The sequence below is a fragment of the Patagioenas fasciata genome, chromosome 18 (assembly GCF_037038585.1).
Source record: "Patagioenas fasciata isolate bPatFas1 chromosome 18, bPatFas1.hap1, whole genome shotgun sequence".
Taxonomy (NCBI): domain Eukaryota; kingdom Metazoa; phylum Chordata; class Aves; order Columbiformes; family Columbidae; genus Patagioenas; species Patagioenas fasciata.
In genome coordinates, this window is record NC_092537.1 from 9,739,780 (window position 1) to 9,764,848 (window position 25,069).

At 49.8% G+C, this 25,069-nt stretch overlaps 1 protein-coding gene across 10 annotated transcripts in view; it reads left to right on the forward strand.

Annotated features, from left to right (window-relative positions):
• The window catches only part of MYOCD (myocardin), a 253,456-nt gene that overhangs the window by 204,801 nt on the left and 23,586 nt on the right, over positions 1–25,069 (forward strand). For 3 of the 10 annotated variants that reach the window (XM_071816398.1, XM_071816399.1, XM_071816397.1), the window contains exon 3: positions 21,319–21,384. In XM_071816398.1, the coding sequence (XP_071672499.1) occupies positions 21,319–21,384 (66 nt within the window). The other 7 variants (XM_065852453.2, XM_071816401.1, XM_065852454.2 and 4 more) reach the window with 6 other exon arrangements.

A 25,069-nucleotide genomic window follows, 5' to 3' on the forward strand; every position in this document is an offset into this window, starting at 1 on the left:
CCTGCATCCCTCCTTAGCTGGTAGAATTTCAAAGCCTCTGCTCTTTCTCCTGCTCAAGTAGCCTAAACTAATTGAAGCTGGAGACTTGGGGAGGCTGCTGTAAGCAGGATTAACCCCCAGCTCTCCCAGCCTCATGGCAACGCAGCTCCCATTGCTGATTAAATGGTGACTGGTGGAGGAAGGTGTCTCAGAGCCCTGGGCGAAGGGCTGGTGGGGGTGATTTTTGCAGCAGGAAGATCGCTGCCTGTGGAGGGCTGCAGGGGAATCGGTATTTTCGGGAAGCCGGCAGCTCCCGCGCTGTAACCGGTGCAGCTTCTGCTGCAGATGAAGAACAGACACGTGTGTGAACAGAAACTCCCTGCAGACCCAGCGCTTACAACAGGCGCTGCGGAGCAGTGAGCCAAGGTGCAAGACGGTAGCAGCCTGAAATCTTATAAATAAACAACGCGGGCAGATCGCAACGAGCAGATTCCTGCTCCTGCCTCGGGTCTGCGTGGCGGTGCAGGACCGGCTGCTCCCCAAAGGCTGCCCTGGTCGAGCGGGAGGCCACTGCGTGCAGGCTCCCCAGGGACCCCCTGAGTGTCCCTGTCCCCAGCAGCTCTGCAGGGTGCAGACCGTGCCCTCCCCACGTCTTGCTTTGGAGGAGGCAGAACCCTGCAAAAGTTGCAGATTCTCCATTTTTAAGCGTCGTCTATCTGGGGAATGGAGGTGGGAGGATTGGGCTGGAGAAGGGACTGGGGTAAATGATGCCAGGGAGCTGGGGACCTTCCAAGGTGTTCCTGAGGAGGTGAAGGCTGGGAGCAGGGTGCTGGACACTGGGGCCAAACACTGTCATCCACCGGTGCCTGGGCTGCCCCAAACTGCCGTGGTCATGCCCACATATTCCTGCCAGATACACTGGGCTGAGGGAACTCAGTGGGGGTAACAGCACACTGGAACAGGCTGTCCAGGGGCATTGTGGAGTCTCCTTCTCTGCAGACATTCAAAACTCGCCTGGACACCTTCCTGTGTAGCCTCATCTAAGTGTTTCTGCTCCGATGGGGGGACTGGACTGGATGATCTCTTGAGGTCTCTTCCAATCCCTAATGTTCTGTGATTCTGTGACACTGAGGAACCTCTGCTACCCCAGTGCAAGGTGCAGGCTCAGGTGTGAGGGGCAAGCAGTAGCAGGGCAGGGCGCTTGAAGCATCTGTGATGGGGTCAGCACCTCCATGAGAGCAAGGACCATCAGCCCAGGGAGGCAGGAGAAAAGTCCTGTCCTGAGAGGCTCAGGTGGGGTCAGCATCTGCATCCCCGTGCCTGAGGAACTCATCTGAGCCCAGAGGTCACCTGGGTGGCAGGGCTGGCAATGCCGCAGGCATGGTGCTCCAGGAATCTGACAGATGGAGTGAAATTTGGGATCCATCTGTACCCTCTTCCATGGCCAAGGCAGGCAAGCAATGGCACAAACTTTGGTGAAATAATGCGTCTAATCCGCCTGAGTAATGCTAATGCAAGCCTCTTGATTAGTGTTTAGAAACCAGGCAAACAATTGATTTAAAATAATTGGTAAATTATGATTAAATAAAAACATTTATACAAAAGAGTTTGTCATTGATATGGTTAAATAAATATTTGTAGAAGTAACTTATACTTGGCCCTGTGCCTGGGCGATGAGCTCTCTTGGGCTGGCTGTGGTTTCATTTTAATAAAGACCAGAAGGCATTCCAGAAATACATAATGCTCCCTGCCCATCCGATGTATATCTGGGGCTTTAGCTCTGCTCGCCACTAACCCAGGCTCAGCTTTGCTTCGTATCGCTCGCTACTGCCTGTCACACCCCCTCCCCAAAACCGCTCTCCGTATTTAGGGCTGAACCACAAAACAAGTGGTTGTGTTGAGATAGTTTGGTGGGCAGGAGGAAGGGATGTGGATGGAAATGTCCAGTTTGTTGCTGTTCTCTTGCACTGTCAGAGCAGAGGAAGGGCTGGGTAGGCTGCGTTGTGGCAAAACCTCAAGGTTTGAGCTGCCGCAGGGCTTACAACAATACAGCTCTTATCTGGCCCTGCTCGGTGGGAGATTTCCAAGAGCTTTAAGAAGGGGTTAGCCTCATTACCAACATTTAGAGATAAGGAAATCGAAATGAGACGTGACTTGCCCAGAGTCCTGCCACAGAGGGAACAGAAGCCAGGTCATTCCAGGGGCCTGGGCCCTCTCATGGTGTGCTGCCCGGTTCAGGAACATCCTCCTGGGCTCTGTTAGCCTGATGGTTTCTCTGCTGCATGGCTACCGAGCTGCTCTGATGAACTAACAGGACTTGTGCAGCCTCTCGGGACACCTGCATGCTGCCAAGCATCTCTCTGCAAACACTCAGCAAGGGGAGGCCGTCCAGCAAGCTCCATTGCTACAAAACGGACCAGCTTACATGCTCCTTATTGCTCTCAATATTGGTGCCACAGATTCTTGTACTGGCTGGCTGGGAAGAGATAGAGATACCACCCCAGCCCCAGCTTTCCCCTTCTCCTGCTGTGGTAGAGGCTCCTGAGCACCAGTGTTGCTGCAACATGAAGTGCTCGAGCTGGAGCAGGATGAGGGCTGCCCAAGGTGGGTGCACATCTGGCTGGCATTGAAGCCAGGAGAGCCGAGCAGCAACTCTCCCATTCACCATGGCATCCCTTCAGGAACACGCAGTCAGCACGTAAAGCGTGTCTAGGAGCGTTGTCTGGAGATGCGATAGTGTGCATGGACACAGGGTGACCTGTGTGGCTGGCTGCTCAAGGGAGGAGATGGAGGAGAAGCTTGAGGGATGCAGAAGTAAGGACAGAGCCAACCATAGGCTTGGTTTGCACCATGCATGAGGCACTCATAGGATAGAGGGAACAGGTCCCAGCTTTCATGAGGTGCAGCATTTGAGGCTTACCCCAGGTTCAGCACCTGCGAGCAGCCTCCCTGTGGCCCAAAATGTCAGAGCAGCCATGGGTGCCAGAGAAGTCCCCTGAGGGGAGCAAGTCACCAGTCTTTGCCGTCCCTGCCCAGTTCCATTGAGAAGTCATCCCCAAAAACTTATCTCCAGTGGATTAAAATAGACATTTTCTTGCCTCAGTTGTGAGACACAGAAATACACAGTCCCACTCAGCACACACCTCTCTCAGTTATGCCTGCAGGGAACCAGCAAAGCCTGTCCCCAGTCCTCCCCACCACTGCCCCACAGGGACATGGGGGACAAGACCCTCCACCATCCGTGGGTCAGTACCAGGGCACTTGGAGGTGCTGTGCTCACCCTCCTGCCAGCACCAACACCCTGACCTTGGTGTCCCCCCACTGTCACGGGTCAGGAGGCAGTCTTGGCATCTTCAGTCCCACAGACCAGACCACTGTTGCCTCTGGTCAACAAGAGCCATGTGTAGCCTGGCCCTTCCCCTGCTCTGCCTGGACAGAGGAGCTCCCCAAGCGCCTTGAGCTCCTGCCAGCGCAGCCTGATTGACCTGAGGGCTGTGCTCAAGCCATCATCCCCATGGAGAGCATCACCCCTCCTGCCGACCTCCGTGTCCTAAAACCAGGCTGAGACTTTGAGCCTTTAACTCTTCTTTCACCCCCACTGACCCACCCTGCCCTGAGACTCCTGGGGATGATGGAGTGGCTGTGGGCAACACTGCCAAAGGGCCAGTCAGTGTGTCAGGAGTGAGTCCCCCACTCTGCCCACTCCTGGAGCCAGTGAGATGGGGACGACTGTCAGCGCATCCACCGACCCCGCAGCCCAGACCGCATGGGAAGGGGCACGGGGCAGCCTCCACCACAGTGCTCGCTGCACTCACTGCGCGTCCCTGCTTGGTAAACACAACAGGCAGAGTTTTACAATCAAATATTTATGCTAGTAAAAAACATTTTACATAATCTTTAAACAGCCATGTCATCTCCCTATTTTCATTCTCCGATCTCTCTGTTTTGAATTGGGACTGGAGAATTTAGCATATTTACAAAGAAGTAAATATTATGGCGAAAACATCAGGCAGCTTAATTGTAGCTTTAGTAAAGTGCAGAAGTATTTTTGTGTTCATGTTGTCAATTGCATAATATCTCCTGGACCTTCATAAATTAAGGGCCTTTACTTGGATGCTTACAGCACTGTGATAAATAGTTCACAGCTCAAATTCAAGCAAGGCCTGTCTGCTGTCAGAACAGGAAAAGCTCATGACATCTTCACCATAAATTCCTGCCCTCAAGCTCTGTGAGGAGATAGGGAGGTGACACATGGCACATAGTGGCAAATTCAAGGTAGGCAGATGCTGCTGTGATGACTTTTACCAGGGCTTGATGGAAGCAGAGGAGGACTGGGTTGTGTTGGACCATCCATGCTCACAGCTTTCTGACTAAATACCACACTCTGGACTAAGTCCTGAGCTAGGACCAAGCTAGGATCATTCTGAGCCATTCCCCCAGAAACTCCCTCTGCTTCACAGTGACAGAGACACTGCTGCTTTGCCAGCTCCAGCTCAGAAAAGCTCTGCATGTCCCAAGTCATGGAGAGGAATATCCTGACTTTTTGCCATGTGAGAGCCAGAGTACCTCTTTTCTGTGCAATTCACCCCCGAGTTGAGTCTCAGGTAAGAAGCAGCAGGTTCCTAAAGACCATGGCCAACAGCACAACTGGAGCTCTGCTGGGGCAGCCTCAGAGCAGGAGATTCGTATCTGCCCCAACTTCAGATGACTGCAGTGATCCGTGTCTCCATCACTGGGACCCATTAATGGGCAGCTCACCTGGTCCATTGTAGAAGTCTCCCTCAGGGAACGATCACTTCTTCCACTCTAAGTGATGACATCCTGGCAGTAGGTATCTTCAAAGGATGTCCAGAGCTCCTTGTGAGTCTTGGCTGCTGCCTTCCCTGCAATGCCTGCCTTAAACTCAGTTTATCACAGCTGTATTGGTTATGAATGGCAGAATGCACTCCTCCTCAGCAACGTATTTGTAAAGGCACATCTCTCTCCTTCTCCTCCTTCAGGATTCAGAGCTATACCATCCCGGGGACATTCAGCACAGAGCTCTGTTCCCATACTTCTGTGTGTCCCTGTGGGACCTTCACCAGCACAGCTACACAAGGATGCAGCAAATTATCGCTAGTCTACACGTGGGATGGGGAGAGCCAGGGTCATGGTTTCATCCCATCAGAATTGTCTTCCCAGAGCATGCTGTGGAGATTCAAGAAATAAGGCCATGGAAGGAGCTCCAGATGGAGCTGCCAGGTGCTCGAGAGGAGGAGCTATAGACAAACTGGGTTCATTTCTACAGGAGGGGACAGTTTTAGCAGATGTGACTGGCAAGACACCAGTTTGGGGGAAAAGCTGTTTCCATGGCCAGTTGCAAAGTGTTTATGAGACCTCTTACATGGCATTACATCCAATCCTATGTCTTGCAGTGAATTTGTTTTGCTGAATTCAGGGGTTTGCTGTTGCCAATGCCAATAAATATGCTCTGTGCTGGCATCAACACCAGCTGTAGCTGGAGCACCCGGGTAGTGGCAGGTCTCTGCTGCAGAGATCTCCTGTGCAATGAGAAATCAAATAGCAGAGCAGCAGGCAGGCAGAGTCAATCCCTGCACAAGGCTGGGGCTTGGGGACATGTCCCTCCCCCAGGCTGCGGTTCCTCAGCCCCGAGACCTGCTGGAGTCTGGCGTCCTGTGGCACAGGCACCATGTCACACACTGACCCCTGCAAGGCCCCAGAGGGATCTCACAGAAACAGAGACTCATTTGGGTGTTTTTCCCACAGATGCAAATCTACATAGAAACAAACAATCTGCTTTAAAATAAATCATTACCATAAACAATAGGGTGTGCTGGAAGATTAGAAGTGACTGCTTTCTGGTATCTGGTGAGCAATGCAGAGATGATATCCTTATGGCTTTGGGGTGTGACTTCTCAGTTCAAAGGAATTCCCTATCATGACTAATTTATTCTGGTATTTGAGGCTCACTCCGTCACTCACTGCAGTCGGTGTGCCCCTGTTTGCAGCAGAGATGCCTATAGCAGTGCTGGAAGCAGGAGAACAGGGAGCAATACTGGTCTTCGCTGTCTTTGGTACCACCGTGCCTGTTTCATCTTCCAAAGAAAGGTGCCAACTGGTGATGCCCTTTTCAGGGCTGGACAGTGACCACGCTACAACACAGTGCCCGGTGGCAGAGAGCTCCAAGCCATGTGAGGGATGGGCAGTGTCAACTCTGGAAACATAGGAAGACTTTGTGGAGGGTTTTACTATTTCGGGGCTATCTAAGGCAGGTAGCCTCCAGCAAACTGCTCAGTATCTGTGGTGTGATCTCAGTGCCTGTCCTCCTTGCCGCTAGTCTGAGGTTTATGGAAGAGAACTTACCTCTGTTTCCTGAGGACATCAAGAATACTTGTGGTCAGGACTGACTCTCATGTAATGACCAGCCCAGGGAAACACCAGTTCTGGACTGTGAATTCGGTAGGTGAGTCATCTGGGGAGATGAGTCCTCCCTTAGACCTTACGTCACCTCCTAAGAAGCAACTGCGGACAGTGAACCAAGAGCTTGCAAGGTTTGGGCACAGGTATTCCCTGGAGGAAAGGGAGCAGGAGAGGGAGTGGGGGGAACAGAGAGGGAAGAAGGAGGGAAGAGGAGGAGAAGAAAATGTCTTTCAACTCTTCCCAACCCTCAGCCTTTGTCAGTGGCATGGTTTTACAGGGCACGGTTTGTGGCTCTTCAGTTTCGGAGAGGCTAGAAAGGATTTTTAAGAGTAGGTTCTGGAATCAGCATCATGGGCCTTCGAAACTTCAGCATCTCAGAAGCCTGGGGTCAGCTAATAACTGTCTTGCTTCTCCCCTAAGCACCTGTGCAATTTACCTTGCCTTACTTACCTGGGTTGGTAAGGGCAGGGAACACTCATCTGGGATAAACAACTGGCATAATGTGCAAAACATCCCAAAGAGAGAGGAACAGCCACCACAAGCACCAGCAGAAGAACAAGAGATGGAAAGGATGGTGGCCAAGTCATAACATGTCTGGTGCCAGTAGTATGCTGGGGTCTGTGCTTCCTGCAAATGTAATTAAGAAGCTGTTGAAGTAGCATCAGAAGTGATTTCAGAAGAAATTTGTCAAATAAGTAGTAACGAATCTCTGGGACATGGTAGTCCCGGAGGACTGCAGAACTCTGAAATGTTCTTCTGCTGCTAAGCATGTTGTAAGAGCCAATGTTGTTATGTGCTATGGTTGGAGGTGAGTGGTAAATCTGATGTTCATTTTTGCAAAAGGCTCCAGTGAGGACCCGAGTAACTATAAACAAGTAGATGTTCATGCCAGTTTGCAAATTTGTTGAATAGATGTAGCAGAAAAATGGAAGAATTCTATGTATGAGGGTTATCATGCCCGCCAATAGCTCAAAAATCTCTGAAGTATTCACTGTCATGACTGTCAGTCATTCACTGACAATGCAGATAAGAGTGGGCCAAGGAATAGAGTGGCTGTGGGTTTGTGCTGTTTGTGCTGACACGGAGTTTCTCCTCAGCCCCCCTAAGATTACTCTGGTTTAACCAGGAGGTGAGTTTTTAGATGAGATCAGTTTGAGACTCTTGGTCAACACTCCAATCTTCCTGCTCTTTCCTTTCATTTTTGGTGTCATTCAGCAGAGCACCAATGCTGATTGTTGGGATCTGGGTGTTCAAGGGAAGGACTGTCAGTGGCCAACAAGCTGTTGTTGGCAAGAAAAAGGAATTAAAGGGAGATGAAACAGTCTCATCCATTCGCTCATGGGCTTGTAATGCCAGAGAAGAGGGAGCAAAGCCATAACACCAGCAGTTCTGCATTGGCCCTGGAGCTGAGGACAGGCTCTGACATCTCTTGGGAGCAAACCCTGGCACTAAGGGACTGTACGAGGGAATGCTCGGGTGTCTCACACAGATAAATACTTGGGAAAATGTGCTCAGACAGAAGCAGGCTCACTCAGCTAGTGGAGAACTGCCTACAGGCCCTGGGGTTCATGGGCACCACAACCTCCCATATGCAGTGCTGGTCTGATGTGTGTCCTCCAGGAATTACCTGCAGGTTAAGAAAAAGTCCTGAGAAAAGAGCACGGAGGAACAAAGGCATTAAAATGGAGGTCAGGTCAGCCAGGTGGGCCACCACGTACACTCCTAGCAAATCACCAACTGGGATCTACCTGCTAAATCACACCACACTTTGAATTAATCTGAGTGAACAGTCACCCAGCAAGTAAGCAGAAAGCTTTATTGTGAAGCACAGATACCATCTGGGCCGCTCAGCCTCTGTACACGCTCACAGTGACTCAGGCGCAAGGAACCTGTGATCTTCGCATGACTCCATCTCCCAGGCTTCTGCACTTGGGGAGTTTGTAGGGTTCATCCTCCATTCTGACGTGAAAGTAAGGAATTTATCCACATCAAATGGGCTCCATCTGCCACTGTCTGGCCATCCTCCCCAGCTGAAACAGGCCACACACCAATTTCCTGATCATTCTGGGATTTTACTGACCTGTTTACTTTTTTCAACTGCACATTTTGCAGCTCCTACCCCATCTAAAAACATAAATACAGTGCTTGTCTTTTTTCCCTGTTTACCATTGCCCAAGCTTTCTACTTTCTTTTATTGTGTATTTCTGATTTTGAGAGATCACTATCCTGCCTTGGAACCATTCTGAGTTTTCACTGCACTCATGTGGGACCATGTGAAAAATGTTCTGAAAGTCAAAACCTGATTTTTTGTTTAATTGCCTCTCTGTTTTATTCACTACTTTAGAGGCACCTCCAGGCTGGTCTGAAACAACTAAGAGACCACAGCCTCCATCTATTTCACCCACTAATCATTTTAGTAGTCCATGCTAGGACTTCATTTATCAATTAGGTAGGCAATGCATTTCCATGAAAGAGGGAAGACTATGGTAATCAAGGGATTTAGGAGCCCAGAAGGCTCCTGCATTGTCTGTATTGTTGTGGGGCCTTCTGACACATCCTCTTCTGTGCATGAGCCTCAGCAGAGACAAGGTGCAAGTGGTGGAGGTGATGGCAGGGACCAAGCAGGGACCAGGCCTGTCCTGCCAGCCTTCGCTGAGCATCTGGTGCATGGCCTGGAGCTCATGTGCACATCCATCACATCTGCAGAGAGTCCTGAAGAGGCAGAGGGACAGATCTGGGGTGAGATCAGAACACAAAGTGCTGTGCACCTCTCCTTGCTGGTCCTAAGCCATCCCCGCTGATGACCTTTCTGCCATAGCGAGATTCACCCCAAGCAGGATACACTGTGTAGTGTTTCCCTTGTGCTCCACTGAACTCAAAAGACTGGAGATGGTAACTTGCATGCAGAAAAGGACACGAACATGAACCAGTCCAGTAGTAGCAAGAGGAGACGAAGGCAGCAGAGCTCATTCTCACAGAAGATGCATCATTGGAGTGAAAAAGTCCTAGAGACCCTTGCTCCGGGCTGCTGGGTGACATGTGCATTGTCATGGCTGATGTGGAACCAGGGACCCATCCATCACTTCTGCAAATAGTCCTGAAGGGGCAGAGGGACAGATCCATGCTGAGATCAGCACGAGGTGCTGTATGATCAGAGTCTCCTCAGGTGGGTCCAACTAATGCATGATTGAGAACACATGAGGAACCAGCAGGCTCCCAGGAGAGCAGGGATACCTGAGCAGGGCTTTGACCAACACAGGCAGTAAATCATGCAGGAATTTGCAATGCAAAAAAGTACAAGAAACTGCAGTGTAAGACTGTGGGTGTCTATGAGTCCTGTCTCGTCCTTGAGCTGCTCGCGGTGTAGTTCTGCTAAATGGTGGCATTTGCTTTAGGACAGCACTACTTATGAGCAGAAGTCCATTAGATAGGACATGTCAAACATAGTGAACTAAACATCAGGAAGATTAGTAAGGAATAAGCCTCCTGGTCACCTTGCCAGGTGCTGCAGTAGGGCTCAGTTTACTGACTCAAGTCAATGCTTGGAGATGAATTCATTTCAATAACCTCTTCCCCATCAGACATTAAGGAATATCCACTTCATCAGATGTAGCATGACCAGCAAATCACATATCCAGCCCATGACAGGCAGAGGGTTCAGCTCAGGACAACCTCATCGCATGGATTACACGAGGGTGAGGGACCCCAGCAGCTCTCAGCTGTAAGTGGGTCCCTGCTGGAATCAGAGCTTCTGGGGCCACCGGGTTTCTAAGATCTCTGGCAACATGGGCCTACAAATCTGGAAGCCCTGAAATTACTATCACCAAGCCAAAATATTTAAGAGGACTTCCCAGAAACCACAGGGTTTATAAATAAACAAATAAAATCAAGCAAATAAACACACGAACAAAAGCCCAACAAAACCCACAGATAGGTCTGAGGGAGTTTTCAGATGGATATTTGCGATCTAGCAGGAATTTAGGTAGCTTCGCAGGTGAGACCCATATGCCAGGGAAGCTGAGACCTCTCCTTGACTTAGCTTGACTTGTACCAGTTATGTTCCAAGGTAAAAGGTGCCACCAGTTCATTTCCTTCCACTTACATCTAGTGAACCAGAGGAGGGGAAGCCTCAAAGGATCTGTATCTCTGTACTTTGCGTGTTCATAAAGAGGTTTTTTCTCTGACGGAACATTTGGTAAGTGGGGGAGCATCCTCCACCGCAGCTATGTCCAGCACCTGGCTGGACCCACCTCCTTGGGATTACTGCGCTCATCTGCAGCATGGCAAACTTTAAATCAAGATTTAGCCCTGCCTCATATATTTGGCATTATTTTGAGTGTCTGTGTGTAACAGAACAAGAGGATGCGTTCTGAGCATCTGCAGCATATGCTACCTGAGCCTATGTGAGCATCTCAAGGGGATAATCCTACGGATACAGCCACACGCTGACACAGGTGTGCAGGGAGCACCACAGCTTTGGGCACCTCCGCTGCAGGAGGGAAGCGCAAACGAAACACCAGAGCACCCCTGAGCTCGCTTCCAGCTTCCCAGTGCAACCCAGATGGGTGGTACTGGTACTGGTACCAGTACCACCAGTACCCGCGCACTGCCTGCTCTGCACGCTGGCACCCAAACAAGCCAGATGAGGGGCAGCAGCTCCATTTGCCAAGCAGCCACATCGTCTGGCTCCCTAACAGGCAGGGCATCCAACACGGCACCCAGCCGTCCCCTCACCCGGGACACTTGCCCTGACCCTCATCTTAGGGTCACACAGGCCCCCGAAGCAGCGGGGCCGCCCCGGCGTGTGAGCCGCGATGGCGGGTCCGGTCTCGCACCACCCTGCAAAGAGTTAAACCCTTGCTCTGTTGATATTTCCAAGCAGCTCCCAAAGTTGGCCGAGCCGGGGAGCGCCCTGATTGGCTGCGTACCGGCCGGTAGTAATTAGTATCAGATATCAAACTTCTGTCTTTGCTAAGACCCTTTCGATAGTCGCTGCTCCCCGCTAGACGATGACATCAGCCAGGACACCCAGCTGCTGGTAGTAAACTCCAGGAGGGAGGAGGCTCCCGCCAGCTCCACGTTAATTAGTTCAACACAGCACAGGGGGAGCAGTTGGTGTCTGTGGAGGGTCAGTGCTGGATGGGACCAAATCGTTCAAAGCCACTTGCTGCTTCTTGCCGGCCGGCTGTAAAAGCACCCAGAGAGTCCAGGAGAGCTGGATGAATCCCGAGCACTAGCTGTGGTCCGGTCAGCTTTTCTCTGTGGAGGAAGTTAATGGTTTAAGTGAGGGACATCTGGATCTGGTCCCTGGGTCACCATGACACTCCTGGGGTCTGAGCACTCCTTGCTGATTCGGAGCAAGTTCAGATCAGGTAGGGGAAACCTTGAGATTTCTCTTAAAACTTCTCTCTCCGACAAGCTGTAGCCACAGACTGTTTTGCATTAAATGTTTGGAAGCAGCATGCGAGCAAAATATTCAGAGGGTCGTAGAGCTGTCACGGCTTTGCTCTTACAGAGGCTATTCTGCAAGTGGAGGAACGCATCTTCCTTGCTCTCTGTTGATTTTTTTTTTTCCTGGTTTTTAATTGTCTTCGATTTATGTCTGTGGTTTATTTTGGTAAAACTGCATTTCCCAGGTCTCCTGCCCTGGCCCTGATGCAAAGGATTTGGGCAGGAAGCCAAAGGGGCATCTGGGATAAACAAGATACCTGACGGCATCAGTATATTCCAGGTGTTCTTGGGGGTCCTTCTGTAATAACTGCGGTGAGGACGGGCCTGACACTCTCTGACATGCAGGCAGCTGACTTTGTTCCATTAAGTCGTGACTAATTGCAGAAAAATGAATTTGAAGAAATGCGTCATTTTTAGAAGTAAAAATAACAAATGGAACATGAAAAGTATTTAAAGTGACATCATCAGAGAAATAAAACCAGAGCCACACAATTGATTGCCACTCTCGGAGGGTGTGCAGTAAAACATGCCTCCGTCTCCTAAGTTAGGAGAAGCACCGGTAAGGGGCTTCTCAGAGGACATTCATCGAGAGTGAAGGTGAGTGAAGGTGAACTATGGGACAGTCACTTCTAAACCAGACCCTCTGCTGGATATTCATGCCTTTATTCACTGGCTTTATTTATAGTAAGTATGCTGTGTTCATGAGTGGGTGTCTACTTGTTTTTTTTTAATGAACGTAACATGCTGTAATATTAATGGTAATGGGAAAAAGTGTTCTCGAGGAGCTTTCTCCGACCTTCCTAGGGATGAGGTTCTTCCCGGGAATATTATCTGTGAGGATGTTTAGAAAAACCAGCTGCATGTGCTGTTTGGGACGCTGTAAAACTGGACAGGGCAGTCACGTTGGAACATGCACCCGGTCTGGCATGTCACCCACGCCGTGTGTGTTTTTGCCTCCTCATGCATTGTAGATAATGAAATTAGAGATTTATGATACTAATGGTAGACATGAGTGGTGTTATCAGGATCTCTTAGATAGCTGGGTGGTCAACTTAAACTTTGTTTTCTCAGCAAATACAAAGTTGGCAGTTGGTTGAAAACCCAAGAGTGTGTGTGCAAACACAAGTGTCCTAGTCTGGCTGAATTATACAAAACTTGGGTCCAGGGCTTTGGTGTGGTTTTCATATCACTCTGATCTTACATTTCATTAGATTAAGTCATTCCTTAGATTTTGTTGGTATATTATGGTACATTGCTGTTCATTTGAAAAAAATCTTGGTCTGTAACAATTCCTCCAGCAACTACAAAGCAACACTGCCACCTTTCTGACAGAGGAGGATGGGCTGTGTTACATGTCCCTACATTCTTTTCAAATGAACCAGTATTGTTTTTAAGGCTCATTTCTGGTTTATTTGTAAGCTGGCTGTATTATGGAACCAACAGTGGGATCTCTAAACATATTTTTCAAATGATTCTCCAGTAAAAGTAAACTTTGTGGGTCTTTGTGTCCATAAATTCTTGTGCCTTTCAGCATTTCTAGGGCAGTCAATTTGCTGGGCATTCTTTGGTTCATGACTTATTCCCACAACTGCCATTCCTCAGTATTGCCTGGTGAAAGATAGGTTTCCCATTTGACAAGATTCCTCTGCCTGTTTATTATGTTTGAGTTAGGCTTGCCAAAACTCCAAATGCACGTCTGCCCCTCACTGTCCCCACTGCTGCGGCTGCCACGGGTAACGGGGGACACGGCCACAGCACAACCCTGGTCATCACAGCCTGCGAGATGGAGAGGAAAGAGGGATGCTGAGGAATATGAATACTTCAATAATACTGCTTTCAGTTCGTCCTGGATTTTTAGTAGCGTCAGGAATAGAGAAGAAAAGGTAACATTTAATGGTTGAAGCGGTTGACTGTGCACAGTCTCCGTGGGACAGTTTCCTCCGGTGTCCCTGCTCTGTGTGCAGCCTTCGGCAGCTGTGAAGCCCCACGGGGATGGCAGGAGGTGCAGTGCTCTGATTTACCGTCCTCCATTCACTGGGCAGAGGGATGAAGGTCTCAAACAACCCATCGCCCTGCGCCACAGCCCCCTGCACGGCTCAGGGGCTGTGACACACTACCAGACAGCAGCGGTTTGCACAGAGCTGTGTATCCTGCACAGAGCAAGTGGAGGACAAACTAGGAGGAATCAGGCCCCGAAACACCGAGCCCTGAGCAGCTGTGCTGCACGATGCGACATTGCTTGGGAAATGCTCTCGCACAGGCAGGTGTGAGGCTCCCCAGGTTGGAAAGGTTTAGCTGTGCTCTGTGACTCACGATGAGTCTGAATCCCTTTTGAGGGATTCCAGGCCAAAGCTAATGAGGTCCAAGGTAAATCTTAATAATTAAACTTTTGCCGTCTCTCCGTGGTCTGCACACACTGAGCAGCTGAAAGAGCTATGCCTGTGTTAAAGGGTGCTAAAGACACGTTACTTGTTGTTTCTGCATCCCAGAATCCCTTTAATCTCTGACACACAGCGGGCAGAAAGTGGGACAAGGAGATGGCAATTAGAAGATGGTGGCACGTAAGTGTCCCTCCCAGAGTGACCCGCAGGTCAGCTTTCCAGTCACTTGCTTCCATCTGGCAGCATCAGTAGCAAGAAAAAGAAAGAGCTTGCCCGGGAAAGGCTGGTTTGGTGGAGGCAGCAGCTTTTTCACACAATGCCCAGCAACCTTCCCTCGAGTCCCTTAGCGTTTCCTCCTGCTCTTCTCTCTCTGGTGGTCACAGCAAAGGAGCAGCACAGCTGTGCGGTGTGGAGAGATGGGAGCTACCCCAGCGCAGGGCACCCCTCCAGAGGAGACAGATCAAATCACCAACATGCTGCAGGCCTGCAGGGTCCCCCACCCCTCCCTCAAGGATTTGTGTGCATGTTTATTTTGTCTGTTTTGCCAAAGACAAATATACTGATCTGAGGTCATCCTGACAAATTTTGCAGGAATGATAATTCTTCAAGCCTGCCATGCTATCCCATGTGCTCCAATTATCAATAGGATTGCACTAAATCAACTAGGACATCTAAAAGCTGTTCCAGAAACATATTTAACTCTTCCCAGAGATGATCATTTATATAAAGTGATCTCCTGATTTGAATACAAACCAATTGTACTCCAGCAGCAGAGAAGTGTTGTCATGGGACAGAGCAAAGCTGGCAAATGCAGACTTAACCTTAACTCTGACCTTTTCTGTCCAGTGATATGGAAAGAGAGTTTACAAGGCCAACATCTGCACAACATCAGTGGTAGTTCAGATAATTGGTGAGAAGTGAAAGTTTAACACTCTAAATATGGCTCTGCATGGCTTGGCATGGGGTAATATCCAGGCCTAATTGTGGACACATGGGTGTGAACTTGCAGAGAAGATTTGCTTGGCTCTACAGAATAAAGGATTCAGGCTTAGATGCAGGACTTGAATGAAGCTGGTTGAGATGGGGGAGGAATTTATTATCTGCCTGTGATGGAGAGAGTGATTTGGACCAAAATCAGCAGGTTAATAAAGGCAGAAGAGAGTACATCTTGGTAGGATGTTAGGTCAGGCATTTTGGCAGAACCTTTATTTTCATTTCCCAGTGCCCAGAGATAAAGCATGCGCATGTGTTTCCTCTCCAACCATAAACTCGTACAGCTCACAATCAGCATGTGCATTCAAACTATGGCCTCTGTGTAACTGATGACACTTCATTGTGATTTCGTGATGATGTAGATCAGTTTGTGCTTGGTTTTCTTTTTTCTTTCTTATACCTTGGTGTTCTTGCTGATAGACACGTGTTTTTCTGTCAGTCAGGCCATGTGTTATAGCAGAGATTGAAACAGGCATACCTCAGTGTGCTTGAGGGGGAGGCTGCTTGAGGGATGCTGAAGGGATGATGCCCCAGAGTGCTGGTGACAGCCTGTTCTCAGGGCCATGGCAAGACTGGGGTTGCACGTTGTGATGGACACAGCCCCCACATGGATTCCACACCTGGTTGTTCTTTACTGGTGACCTGTGCCAATTCGATGGTCTGGGCTCTTTGATAGCCAGGTGTGGTCCTGTGTCTCTCCCAAGGCAACAGCAGGCCAAGAAATTATTCTCATCAACGTAGATGAGATTTTTGGTGCAGTGCAGCCTCCTGGGTAACACACAAATTGGTAGTAGCCTGGGAGAAGGTAAAACGCTCCCACCCGTGCAGTGGTAGAGCTGGTGTGGCTGTCTGCTCTAAGGCAGCTGGGATAGGACTGGCCAGGGCTTTCTCCAGCTGAGCGGGGCCATTTCCAGCTGGGCTGTGGCTGGGGGAGCTTCATCTCTGCTCACACGTGTCCCACACCGGCCACCTATTCAGAGGAGAACATGGACCTGGAGACACGATGCTACAGAGCAATCACTTTGTGGTACCTGGCTATCGGCAGAGCAGATGGGCAGAGAGCCACGGAGGAGCTCAGGACAGAGCCTGCCCAAGGTGTTTTTTGCAAAACAACATCTCCAGAAAAGCAGGCCCTATAATGCTCTACTGGACCAGTGGCGGTACCCTGGAGAAATTTCTTCGTGGAAAGGGTTGTCAGGCATTGGAACAGGTTGCCCAGGGCAGTGGTGGAGTCACCATCCCTAGAGGGGTTTAAAAGATATGTAGATGAGGTTCATAGGAACATGGTTTGGTGCCAGAGTTAGGTTAATGGTTGGACTTGATGATCTCAAGGGTCTCTTCCAAAAAAATGGTTCTATGATTCTATGATTTTCTGCCAGCCAGTGTGTGAGCAGGGGCAAGTTACCAGGTTCCTCTAGTAGCCACCATGGCCATGGACAACTGTATTTCACGTTTGCTCAGCTGCTGTTTGACATGCAACAAAGCTGCTGCTGCTGTTGAAAACAGGAGTCCCCCCTCCCCACCGTGCCATTCCCAATTTGCTGCCAACTCCCCCTGGCCCCAGCAGAGCAGTCCCCATCCTGTGAACCATTCAGCTGCATTCAGGCTCCTAAAACACCAAACCTGGGTCACAAAGGGCAGGAATGGGCTACTGGGGTGGCTGTCAGAAGGGACAGTGACTCGCTGCTGCTTTATTCCAGTGGCAGTGCCAGCTTCAGTTGCTTGTCAAACTGCTGACTCCCACCACAGTCACACGCTTGGGTCAATCTGCCATAACGGGGTGCTTCCGATGGTCCCTTCACTGTGCAGCCCAGGAGCACGGGCTGGTGCAAGGAGCGGTGCAAGGTGTGGGATCAGCAGACAGTGGCCCGACCATCAGTTGTGGTAGCATCAGCAACTTATTTCAGAGGAAGAAGAGAGCATAGCAATGGCACTGGTTGTGAAGGTTGTTCCCAAGCAGAAGGAAGATGCTAGTGCAGCCCAGGCAAAGAGGAAACCAACGATTATTGGGATTTCACCTGAAACCTCGTAAGAGAGCTGAGAGGAGCTGAGGCAGCAGCGACTCTGCCTCAGTCACTTGCCCTCCCAGAGGGTCTGTCAGAGATGGAGACAGATGCTGGATCAGATGTCAAGATACAACAATGCACCTGCAGCTCCACCTGGGCGGCTGGTTGAAGCTGTGAGGCTGAGCTTAACGCTGTGAAAACCTCATGCAGCCTCCGAGATTCCAGGGAACCTGCTCTGGCTGCTACATGAATGTTGGTGGGAAAGGATGGGTTCTGATCCAGCCTTCTTCTAGGGAGCAGACGATCCCCAACTCTAAGTCAGGTTGGTCATGGCTTTGTCTGCCTGCCCTAGTCCTGCACCCTGCGAGATGGGCAGTTCCCCCACCTCCCTGGGCAATGTGCCTCCATGCTGCTCAGTCCCCTGTGCTGTTAAGGCCAATGTCCCCACAAAGGCAATGCCGCAGCATGGGGGATGCTCTGATGCAGGTGACAAAAGTCCCATTCTGGCCAGCTGCTGAGCACTGGACTCCGAGTGCCCCCGCAGACGGAAGCAGAAGGCCAGGTCTGCCTGCTGCGAGGGTGGCAGGAGGATTCAAACATGTCTTTTCCAGTGCATCGCCAGGCCAGGTAAGGCCCAACCTGTCCTCTCAGCTTCCCAAAGCTCTGAGGTCACCTATTAGGGAGCAGGGTGACTCATGGCTGTGAGCCATGGGCAGTGCTCAGAGCCTGGGCCACCAGAGCTTGCCATGGCTGGTGCCAGGAGGTCCTCTCTGCACCGGTGACACAGCCCCGGTGCAGAAGATATTTCTGGAAACTGTATCACTAAGTGGGACTTGGTGCTAGCATAGAAGAGAGGATTATTTCTAACAGAAAAAATTAACAAGCAAAATCACTGGAATAGCTCTGACATGCCTTGCATCATCTCTGAGGGTTTTCTCATCATGGGATGCCACAGGAGTGAGCAGGTCTGCTGAAAGCAAGGCTGCTCAGTTTATAGCAGCTCACAGTGCATGCAGAGCGTGGTACTGCAGGCTGACCAGTGTGCATGACTGCTCCCTCAGAGGTAACGAGAATGGGTTGTGTTGGAAGGGACCTTTAAAGGTCACCTAGGTCTTCTCACTATCCAAGCGGGTGCAGACAGGAAACAAGGATGCTGGGGGTGTGGGATGAAGATTGCCTCACCAGTGGTACTCCAGCCATCACTCTTTGTAATAACTGTTCCTCTGAAGTGTTAGCAAAACATTTTCCTTGAAAAATAAGAATATTCCAGAAAAAAAAATAATTCCCCTATGTGGTGGGTGACAGAATCCTCAATGTGAGTCACTGGCAGCATTCAGAGCTCAGGCCTCCAGACACATAGCAAAGGAAAAGGATGAGAATGCATCTGGGGTCAGACAGAGTTTCAACGGATTTCAGGTCTAAGGGGTGGTTGTTTGGATGGTGCCAGGGACTCCTCCAGACCTGTTTTTAAGTATTGTTCATTGTAAGTGAAAGGTGCAAGCCTTGAGCTGGCAGCTGCTGAGCTGCAACTGCAGCACTCACTCGGAGACTGCCGAAAATAGTGGCTGCTTTACCTCTTCCTGCAGGGATGTTCAGTCTTATTGTCTGACATTGTGCATTCTTTGCTGGAAGGCAGGAGGATCTGGGAAATTTGGGTTCCTGGGTGCTGCACCTGCATGCAAGCAAAAGGAGAGCTATGGTAGTGAAACCTGCACGTTTTCAGCACTTCTCACATCAAGGCAGATGCTGAATCTTGTAGTCACCACACTGGAAATCATCATCACCTTCCAAGCTATGCTTCAAGGGAATTTGTAACATCTTTTTCTTTAAACAGGCCTGGCTGACAGCCAGCTGCACCCTGAGACTGTTAAAGTATTTGCCTGCTAGGAAGGGCTGTGAAACAAGCAGAAGCAGCAGGGAGTGTGGGCTTTGAATATAGTATCATCTGATTGATAGCATCACCCTTGCTCATGTGGATGTGCTCTATCACTTGGCCTGCCCATATTGAAAGTCAGAATGAAATGGTGCAAATAATCCAGCACACATGGGAATTGTGAAAGGAATTGATGGAGCATCCTCACTTGGGAAATTTTCCATCTTTTAATAGGTGGGGCAGACTGCTGTGTCCTTGGCCTGGTGTTGTATGTGAGCCTAGAAGTCTTTGTTACCTCTGATTCCCATTTGATGATGGGATGTTGTGTGTAAATTGCCTCAGTTTAAGGCAAGATGCTTTAATGCCTGGAATGCTAGACCAGGACGCAGGAGAGTGGAGGATCAGTCTTAGGTGAACTACGAAGTTTCTTCATTCTTGGATAGTCTCTGACCTCCCTTAGCTCACCTGTTCGATAAAGATACATCTTTTCCCTGGGGAAAGTGCAAAGCTCTGCATGGTTCTTCAGTGTCCTAAGAAATGATGGCATTCTCCCACATGAGGACTTCACTAAACATTTGCTCTGAATGTGAAGCATTATTTGTACAGAGGACATGGAAAAGTCACCAAAAATGGCATCTCATGGCGCCTTGTGCTTTGGAGACTCCTCTGGATGGGATCGTTGTTCATCTCCATCCCATGTCCCAGGGAAGCTGCTGTTGGCAGAGCTCAGCAGGTTGCTCGCAAGGACAAAAAAGCTGTTCTTTCCTCTCTTCCCCTTCCAGTGCCACCTCTCTTGGGGCAGCTAAGAGGATGAAGCCTGGGGATGCTGGTGGGCAGGGGATATGTGTGGAATTATATTGTGACCACTGAAAGATACATATCCTTGTAACAAGCTGTACTGAGTTTCCATCAGGAAAAATATGGAAGTGAGTTTATATTTTAATTTGTGATACAAGTATCTATCTTCTTGAAGACAAATTTGCAAAAACAAAGGTGTAGAATATGTTACTAACACAAAGTACAGGCAGGGTTACCTGAGTGATGGGATGAACACACGTGTGCAGTCCTGGGGCACACCGGAGGCTGTAGTCTTGCACAAGGCAGGCTGCAGATGTCTGGTGGGCTGTCACTGCATGCTGTAAATATTGAGAAGTGCTTCTTTCTTAGATGTCCAGTTGATTCTCTAGCTGAGGCCGTGCTGCTAAGCCACTTAGTGACCCTGATGAGTGGTTCATTCCCATCTGTCAGCGCACTGCTTCCAGAAGGAAGGTGTACTGGAGATGGCAGGTCCTTGGAGCAGTGGGTTCATACAGGGATGGCACTCACCTCTCCTCACCATCTACATACTCCTCAGCAGAGGAGGCACATCTCCATCCAGTGCCCATCCTGGAAAAGTGCTGCCAGGCCCTCAGGAGGGTGATGGAGTTGGAAAGCTCTACTCAACCCACAGTGCTGGGGTGAGGGAGGACCTCTCGGGTTCAGAGTTCAGAGTTGACAAACTATTTGAGCTGACGCCATGATCACTTGAGGCAGCTGTTACAGGTGCCAGGCAGGGCTCAGTCTGTCCCAGGCACCAGGGTTCTGCCTGCACCAGAAGCAGCCTTGCCCTGCTCATCTCTCACATGCTCCAGGGAGACCTTATTGCAGCCTTTCTATACTTAAAACAAGCCTATAAGAAAGACGGGGACAGACTTTTTAAGAAGGGTTTGTTGTGATAGGACAAGGGATGATGGTTTTAAACTAGAGGAGGGAGGTTCAGGCTGGACATGAGGAAGAAATTGTTTACACTGAGGGTGGTGAGAGCCTGGCCCAGGTTGGCCAGAGAGGTGGTGGCTGAACCATCCCTGAGACATCCCAGGCCAGGCTGGACGGGGCTCTGAGCAACCTGAGCTGGTGAAGATGTCCCTGCTCATGGCAGGGGTGGCACTGGGGGAGCTGGGAAGGTCCCCTCAACCCAAACCATTCTGTGAGTCTGTGATTTTATGATCTTTCTACAAAAGTGAGGACTGTGTCGGTGCGGGCCCTGCAGCTCCTCCCTGGCATCTCTCCTTGCCGGGGAGCACTCTGCTGCGCCAAGACTGGTCCAGCAGCAGCAGGGATCAGTGCCAGACCCCTGTGGCACGCACAGACCCACCAACACATAGTCCCTGATAGATGTCTTAGTAGCTCAGCAAAATCCTACATCTTTTCCTGACACACTCTCTCTCTCTCTCAGTTTTACAGCTACGGCTTCAGCAGAGAAGGACCCGTGAGCAGCTGGCAGACCAAGGCATCATGCCACGTGAGTATTTTCTTCTACCTTTTTCTACTCCTGTCTCAGAGGAGCTGTGTTCACCCCGGGCACTACTGGGGCACTGTGTGGCACCAGCTGCCTGCTCAGACCTGCTCAGCTCCCAGCAGATTGCTACTGGGAGGACTTTGCTTCCTGCCCTGTAGAAACTTTATGGTTCCTGGTGCTGTACAATGGTGCCCACCATTTCCCACACAGGTTATAACGCCACTGCTCAAACTCAAGTCAGGAGAGATGCTTAGCTTACACCATCCAAAAGTTCAGCTGCATAGCTCCCTGTCCCAGAAGTCACTGTATCAGGACAAGCACATCCATCTCCAAGCAGAAGACTCACCAAGCTCTTCACGTAGGCAAGGGCAGAGAATGTCATGTCCTCCTGTAAAAGCATGAACCTCTGTGGCAGGATCAGACCCACAGAACAAGGAAGAGGTAGAGATGGTCCACTACAGAAAGGTGTGGGAGAAGGAAGAGGTGGGGAGCCACCTCAACCCCGGTGCAGAGAAGCAGCCCTTGGGTGAGTGACACATACCAAATCTGTGCCTGTGCCCAGCCAGGACCTCACAGGGCACAACTGTCAGTGTACAGGTGAGGGCAGTGAAACCAGACCTGGGTCTGCCTGCTGCAGACCAACAAATTATGTTGGTGCTTTCCTCTCTCTGACCACACTCATCTTTGCTTACCTGGCATTCAAGCCTGAAGGACAAGCTCCAGGCCAGCATTATTGTGTAATGATTCAGCATCAGAAAGCCACTTGCTAGACCCCAGAAAGTAAGTGAATGACAATGCTTCCCTGCTGCACCTGCGGGTGCATCTGGGGAGCCTGCAGCACTACCAGAGAAATGAAGTTGGGAGTTCAGCCCTGCTCAATGGATAATCCCATCCTGAGCTAGTTCAGGCTCCATGTGCCTAAATCTGTGATTATCTGGGACCCAGGTAGAGAATCATCCTTTCTGTCTCATCAAGGGCCCCTTGGATTCACTGCTAAGGTCACAGCTTTCCAAAGTCTGTGTCATTTTTGTCCCTTCTGGCTAACCTTGAAGACGGCGATGCAGCTTTTGTCTAAACAGCAGAACGACGACTCACTAAGAGCACGGTGATAGCACTGCTTGCTGCATCCTGCCCAGCCCCTGCCCTTCTCCTGCAGCTGCCTTCCTAACGGCTTGTGTCAAGGTAGCCAGCAACAGACATCTTCTCAGTACAGCATTGCCAGTGTCAAGCAGTAAGAAAACTTGAACAGGATGGCAAAAATCATGACTGTCAAAATGATCACATGGTTTTAAGACTGATAAATGCAGGTTCTTTTCATTTTTCTTCTGTTTATTTCTGTAAGCGTTCAGGTTTTATGCTGCCTGCCACCGAAGGGTGAGCGTTTCAATCCCAGGACTCCAGAAGTTGGAGCTTTAAGCAAATATTGTGACATTTGTTAAAGTATTGCAAGAACTGGCAATAGAGTCAGTGGCCAAAAACATGTCTAACATCCCTTGAACTGCTAAGTCCACTCTGTAAAAATGGGCACATGCAGACGGGGTGCAGGACACCCCACTGCACACACATGAGCAGCGGTGCCAGCTGAGAGGTTTGTGTACCTGGCACACGTGAGACTGCACTTCTACAAATGGCAGCTAACCTTTAGAACCCTACATTCCAGGCCACATATTAGACCCAAATTACTTGATGGCATCTGAGGGGTATTTTCCTGTTTCTTACAGGTTCTCTGCACTCCCAGCTTCTAGGCTGACATTTTGCAGTCTGGTTTCTGTCCAAGAACGCCATTTTGGGAAGCTTGAGCACAGTTCACTCACTGAAAGTAGTAGGAAAAAAGAAGCTTTTGCCATTATAAAAACAAATGTATAGAATTTAACTGCTGAATTTAACCTCAGAATTAAGTGTCAAACATTAGCATTTAATACATGGGAGCCCTAGCCAGCTTCCCCATGGCTTGGGCACAAGCAGTCATTCCTTATGAAAAAGTCTTTGAGCCTATCTTCCCATGGCCTGTTGGCTCTGAGGACCAGCAGGTGAGGGGGGCTCTAGGAGGTGCACAGGGACAGGATCTCAGTTCACATGCATTGCAAGAGGGCAAGAAATGAGCCCGCACAGCTGTAACCCACAGTGCCTGAGAAGAGCCCAGAGGAAAGGGAGAAGGTGGGCATTGCTGGTCTCCATGGAGAGGCTCAGGTTTGGCACAAGGCTCAGAGCGTGCACTTGATCCCACATTGCACATCGGATTTTGCACAAGGATTGTTTTCAACCCGTTCCGTACATTTTCTGCTGATATAATCTCAGGACAGAGAAACTTTGTTTTCCTAACTGATTCATTTTATACAGAGACCAGTAAGTAAGAGGGAAGGTCAAAGTAACACAACAGCATTGGATAAAAGCTTTGAGGGCTTGTAGAAACCCTGGTAGGAAGGGGTGTTCATGACCACATGCAAAGCCTGCCAACCTGTTCAGCAGTGAAGCTATAGAACAATAAGTGTGAAACATTGGATTAAATCCTTAGGAAGCTAATTTTTGGTATCCAAGAGGATACCTCAAAGGGAGATGGGTCAGTGTTACCTGGGCATAGCACAGTGGGATGAATATCCTCACCAAAGCTCAGTCTGTGTTTGGATTGACTGGAAAAGATCAATGCCATTGCATACCTGAGCTCTGTTCACACTCCCCTGGATGTTCTGCTGATATGTGAAACCTTCACATGGCCCCATCACTGGAGAAGGCAGGAAAATGCCTGAAGGAGGACGCTCAGGAGCAAAAGGCAGTAGCGTTGCACAACACTTCAGGTTTAAAGCTGGACTCCAACTGTCAGGTGTTTTCAAGTTGTAAATAACAACACCAAAACAATCAACACATCCAAAAAAAGGCTCTAGAAATAAAGACAGGTGCAGACTAGTGGGCAAGGGTAGCCTGTGTGTCCCTTCAGCCCGTGACTCTGTGAATGGAGGATCTTCTGAAGGCAAGGGGAGATGCAGGTTCATTAAGACACAGCACGCTCCTGATCCATAGGAGCGCAGCTGAGAGCAGAACCTGCCCTGTTCTTCAGGCTCACCGAGTAGGAAGTTTCCAGTTCATGCAATAACACATGCAATTTAATTTTCCTAGTGAAACTGGTGCCGACCCAGTAAAAGCATTTTAAAGCATGTGGGGTCAGTTGCAGAAAGGCAGGGTGTAGGGCTGAGCACGGACGAGCCTTTCCTCTAGACCTGCACAGGCGTCTGGCCCTGACACCAGACGCATCCTGCTCACTATCCAAGAGGAGGGGGAGGCAGCTCGCAGGGTCAGGGATTCCTCAAGGCAAGGTTCCCCCTACTGTGATGAGCTGCAGAAACAGCTGTACTTGAAGTAAAGACACTCTTGCTGTACGCAGCCACCACCTCATCCTCCAACTCAACCCTTAGAGGCAATAGTCCCAAGATTATCAGCACCAAGCACAGCAGTTCTGCCCTGTTGCCTCCAGACCCTCAGTGATTTCAAGCTGACATGTCATCCCCTGACAAGTTGTCTGAATAACCAGTGCTAGCGATGTCTTTATTTGTTTTGCAGACTAATACAAGCTGCAGCATCCACATAATTCCTCCAAAACTCTTGGTAAATGACTAAATTCTGCGACATTTTCCTCTTGAATGGCACGGCGTTTGGTCAATGCCCATAGCACACTCCCAGTGCCGCAGTGAGC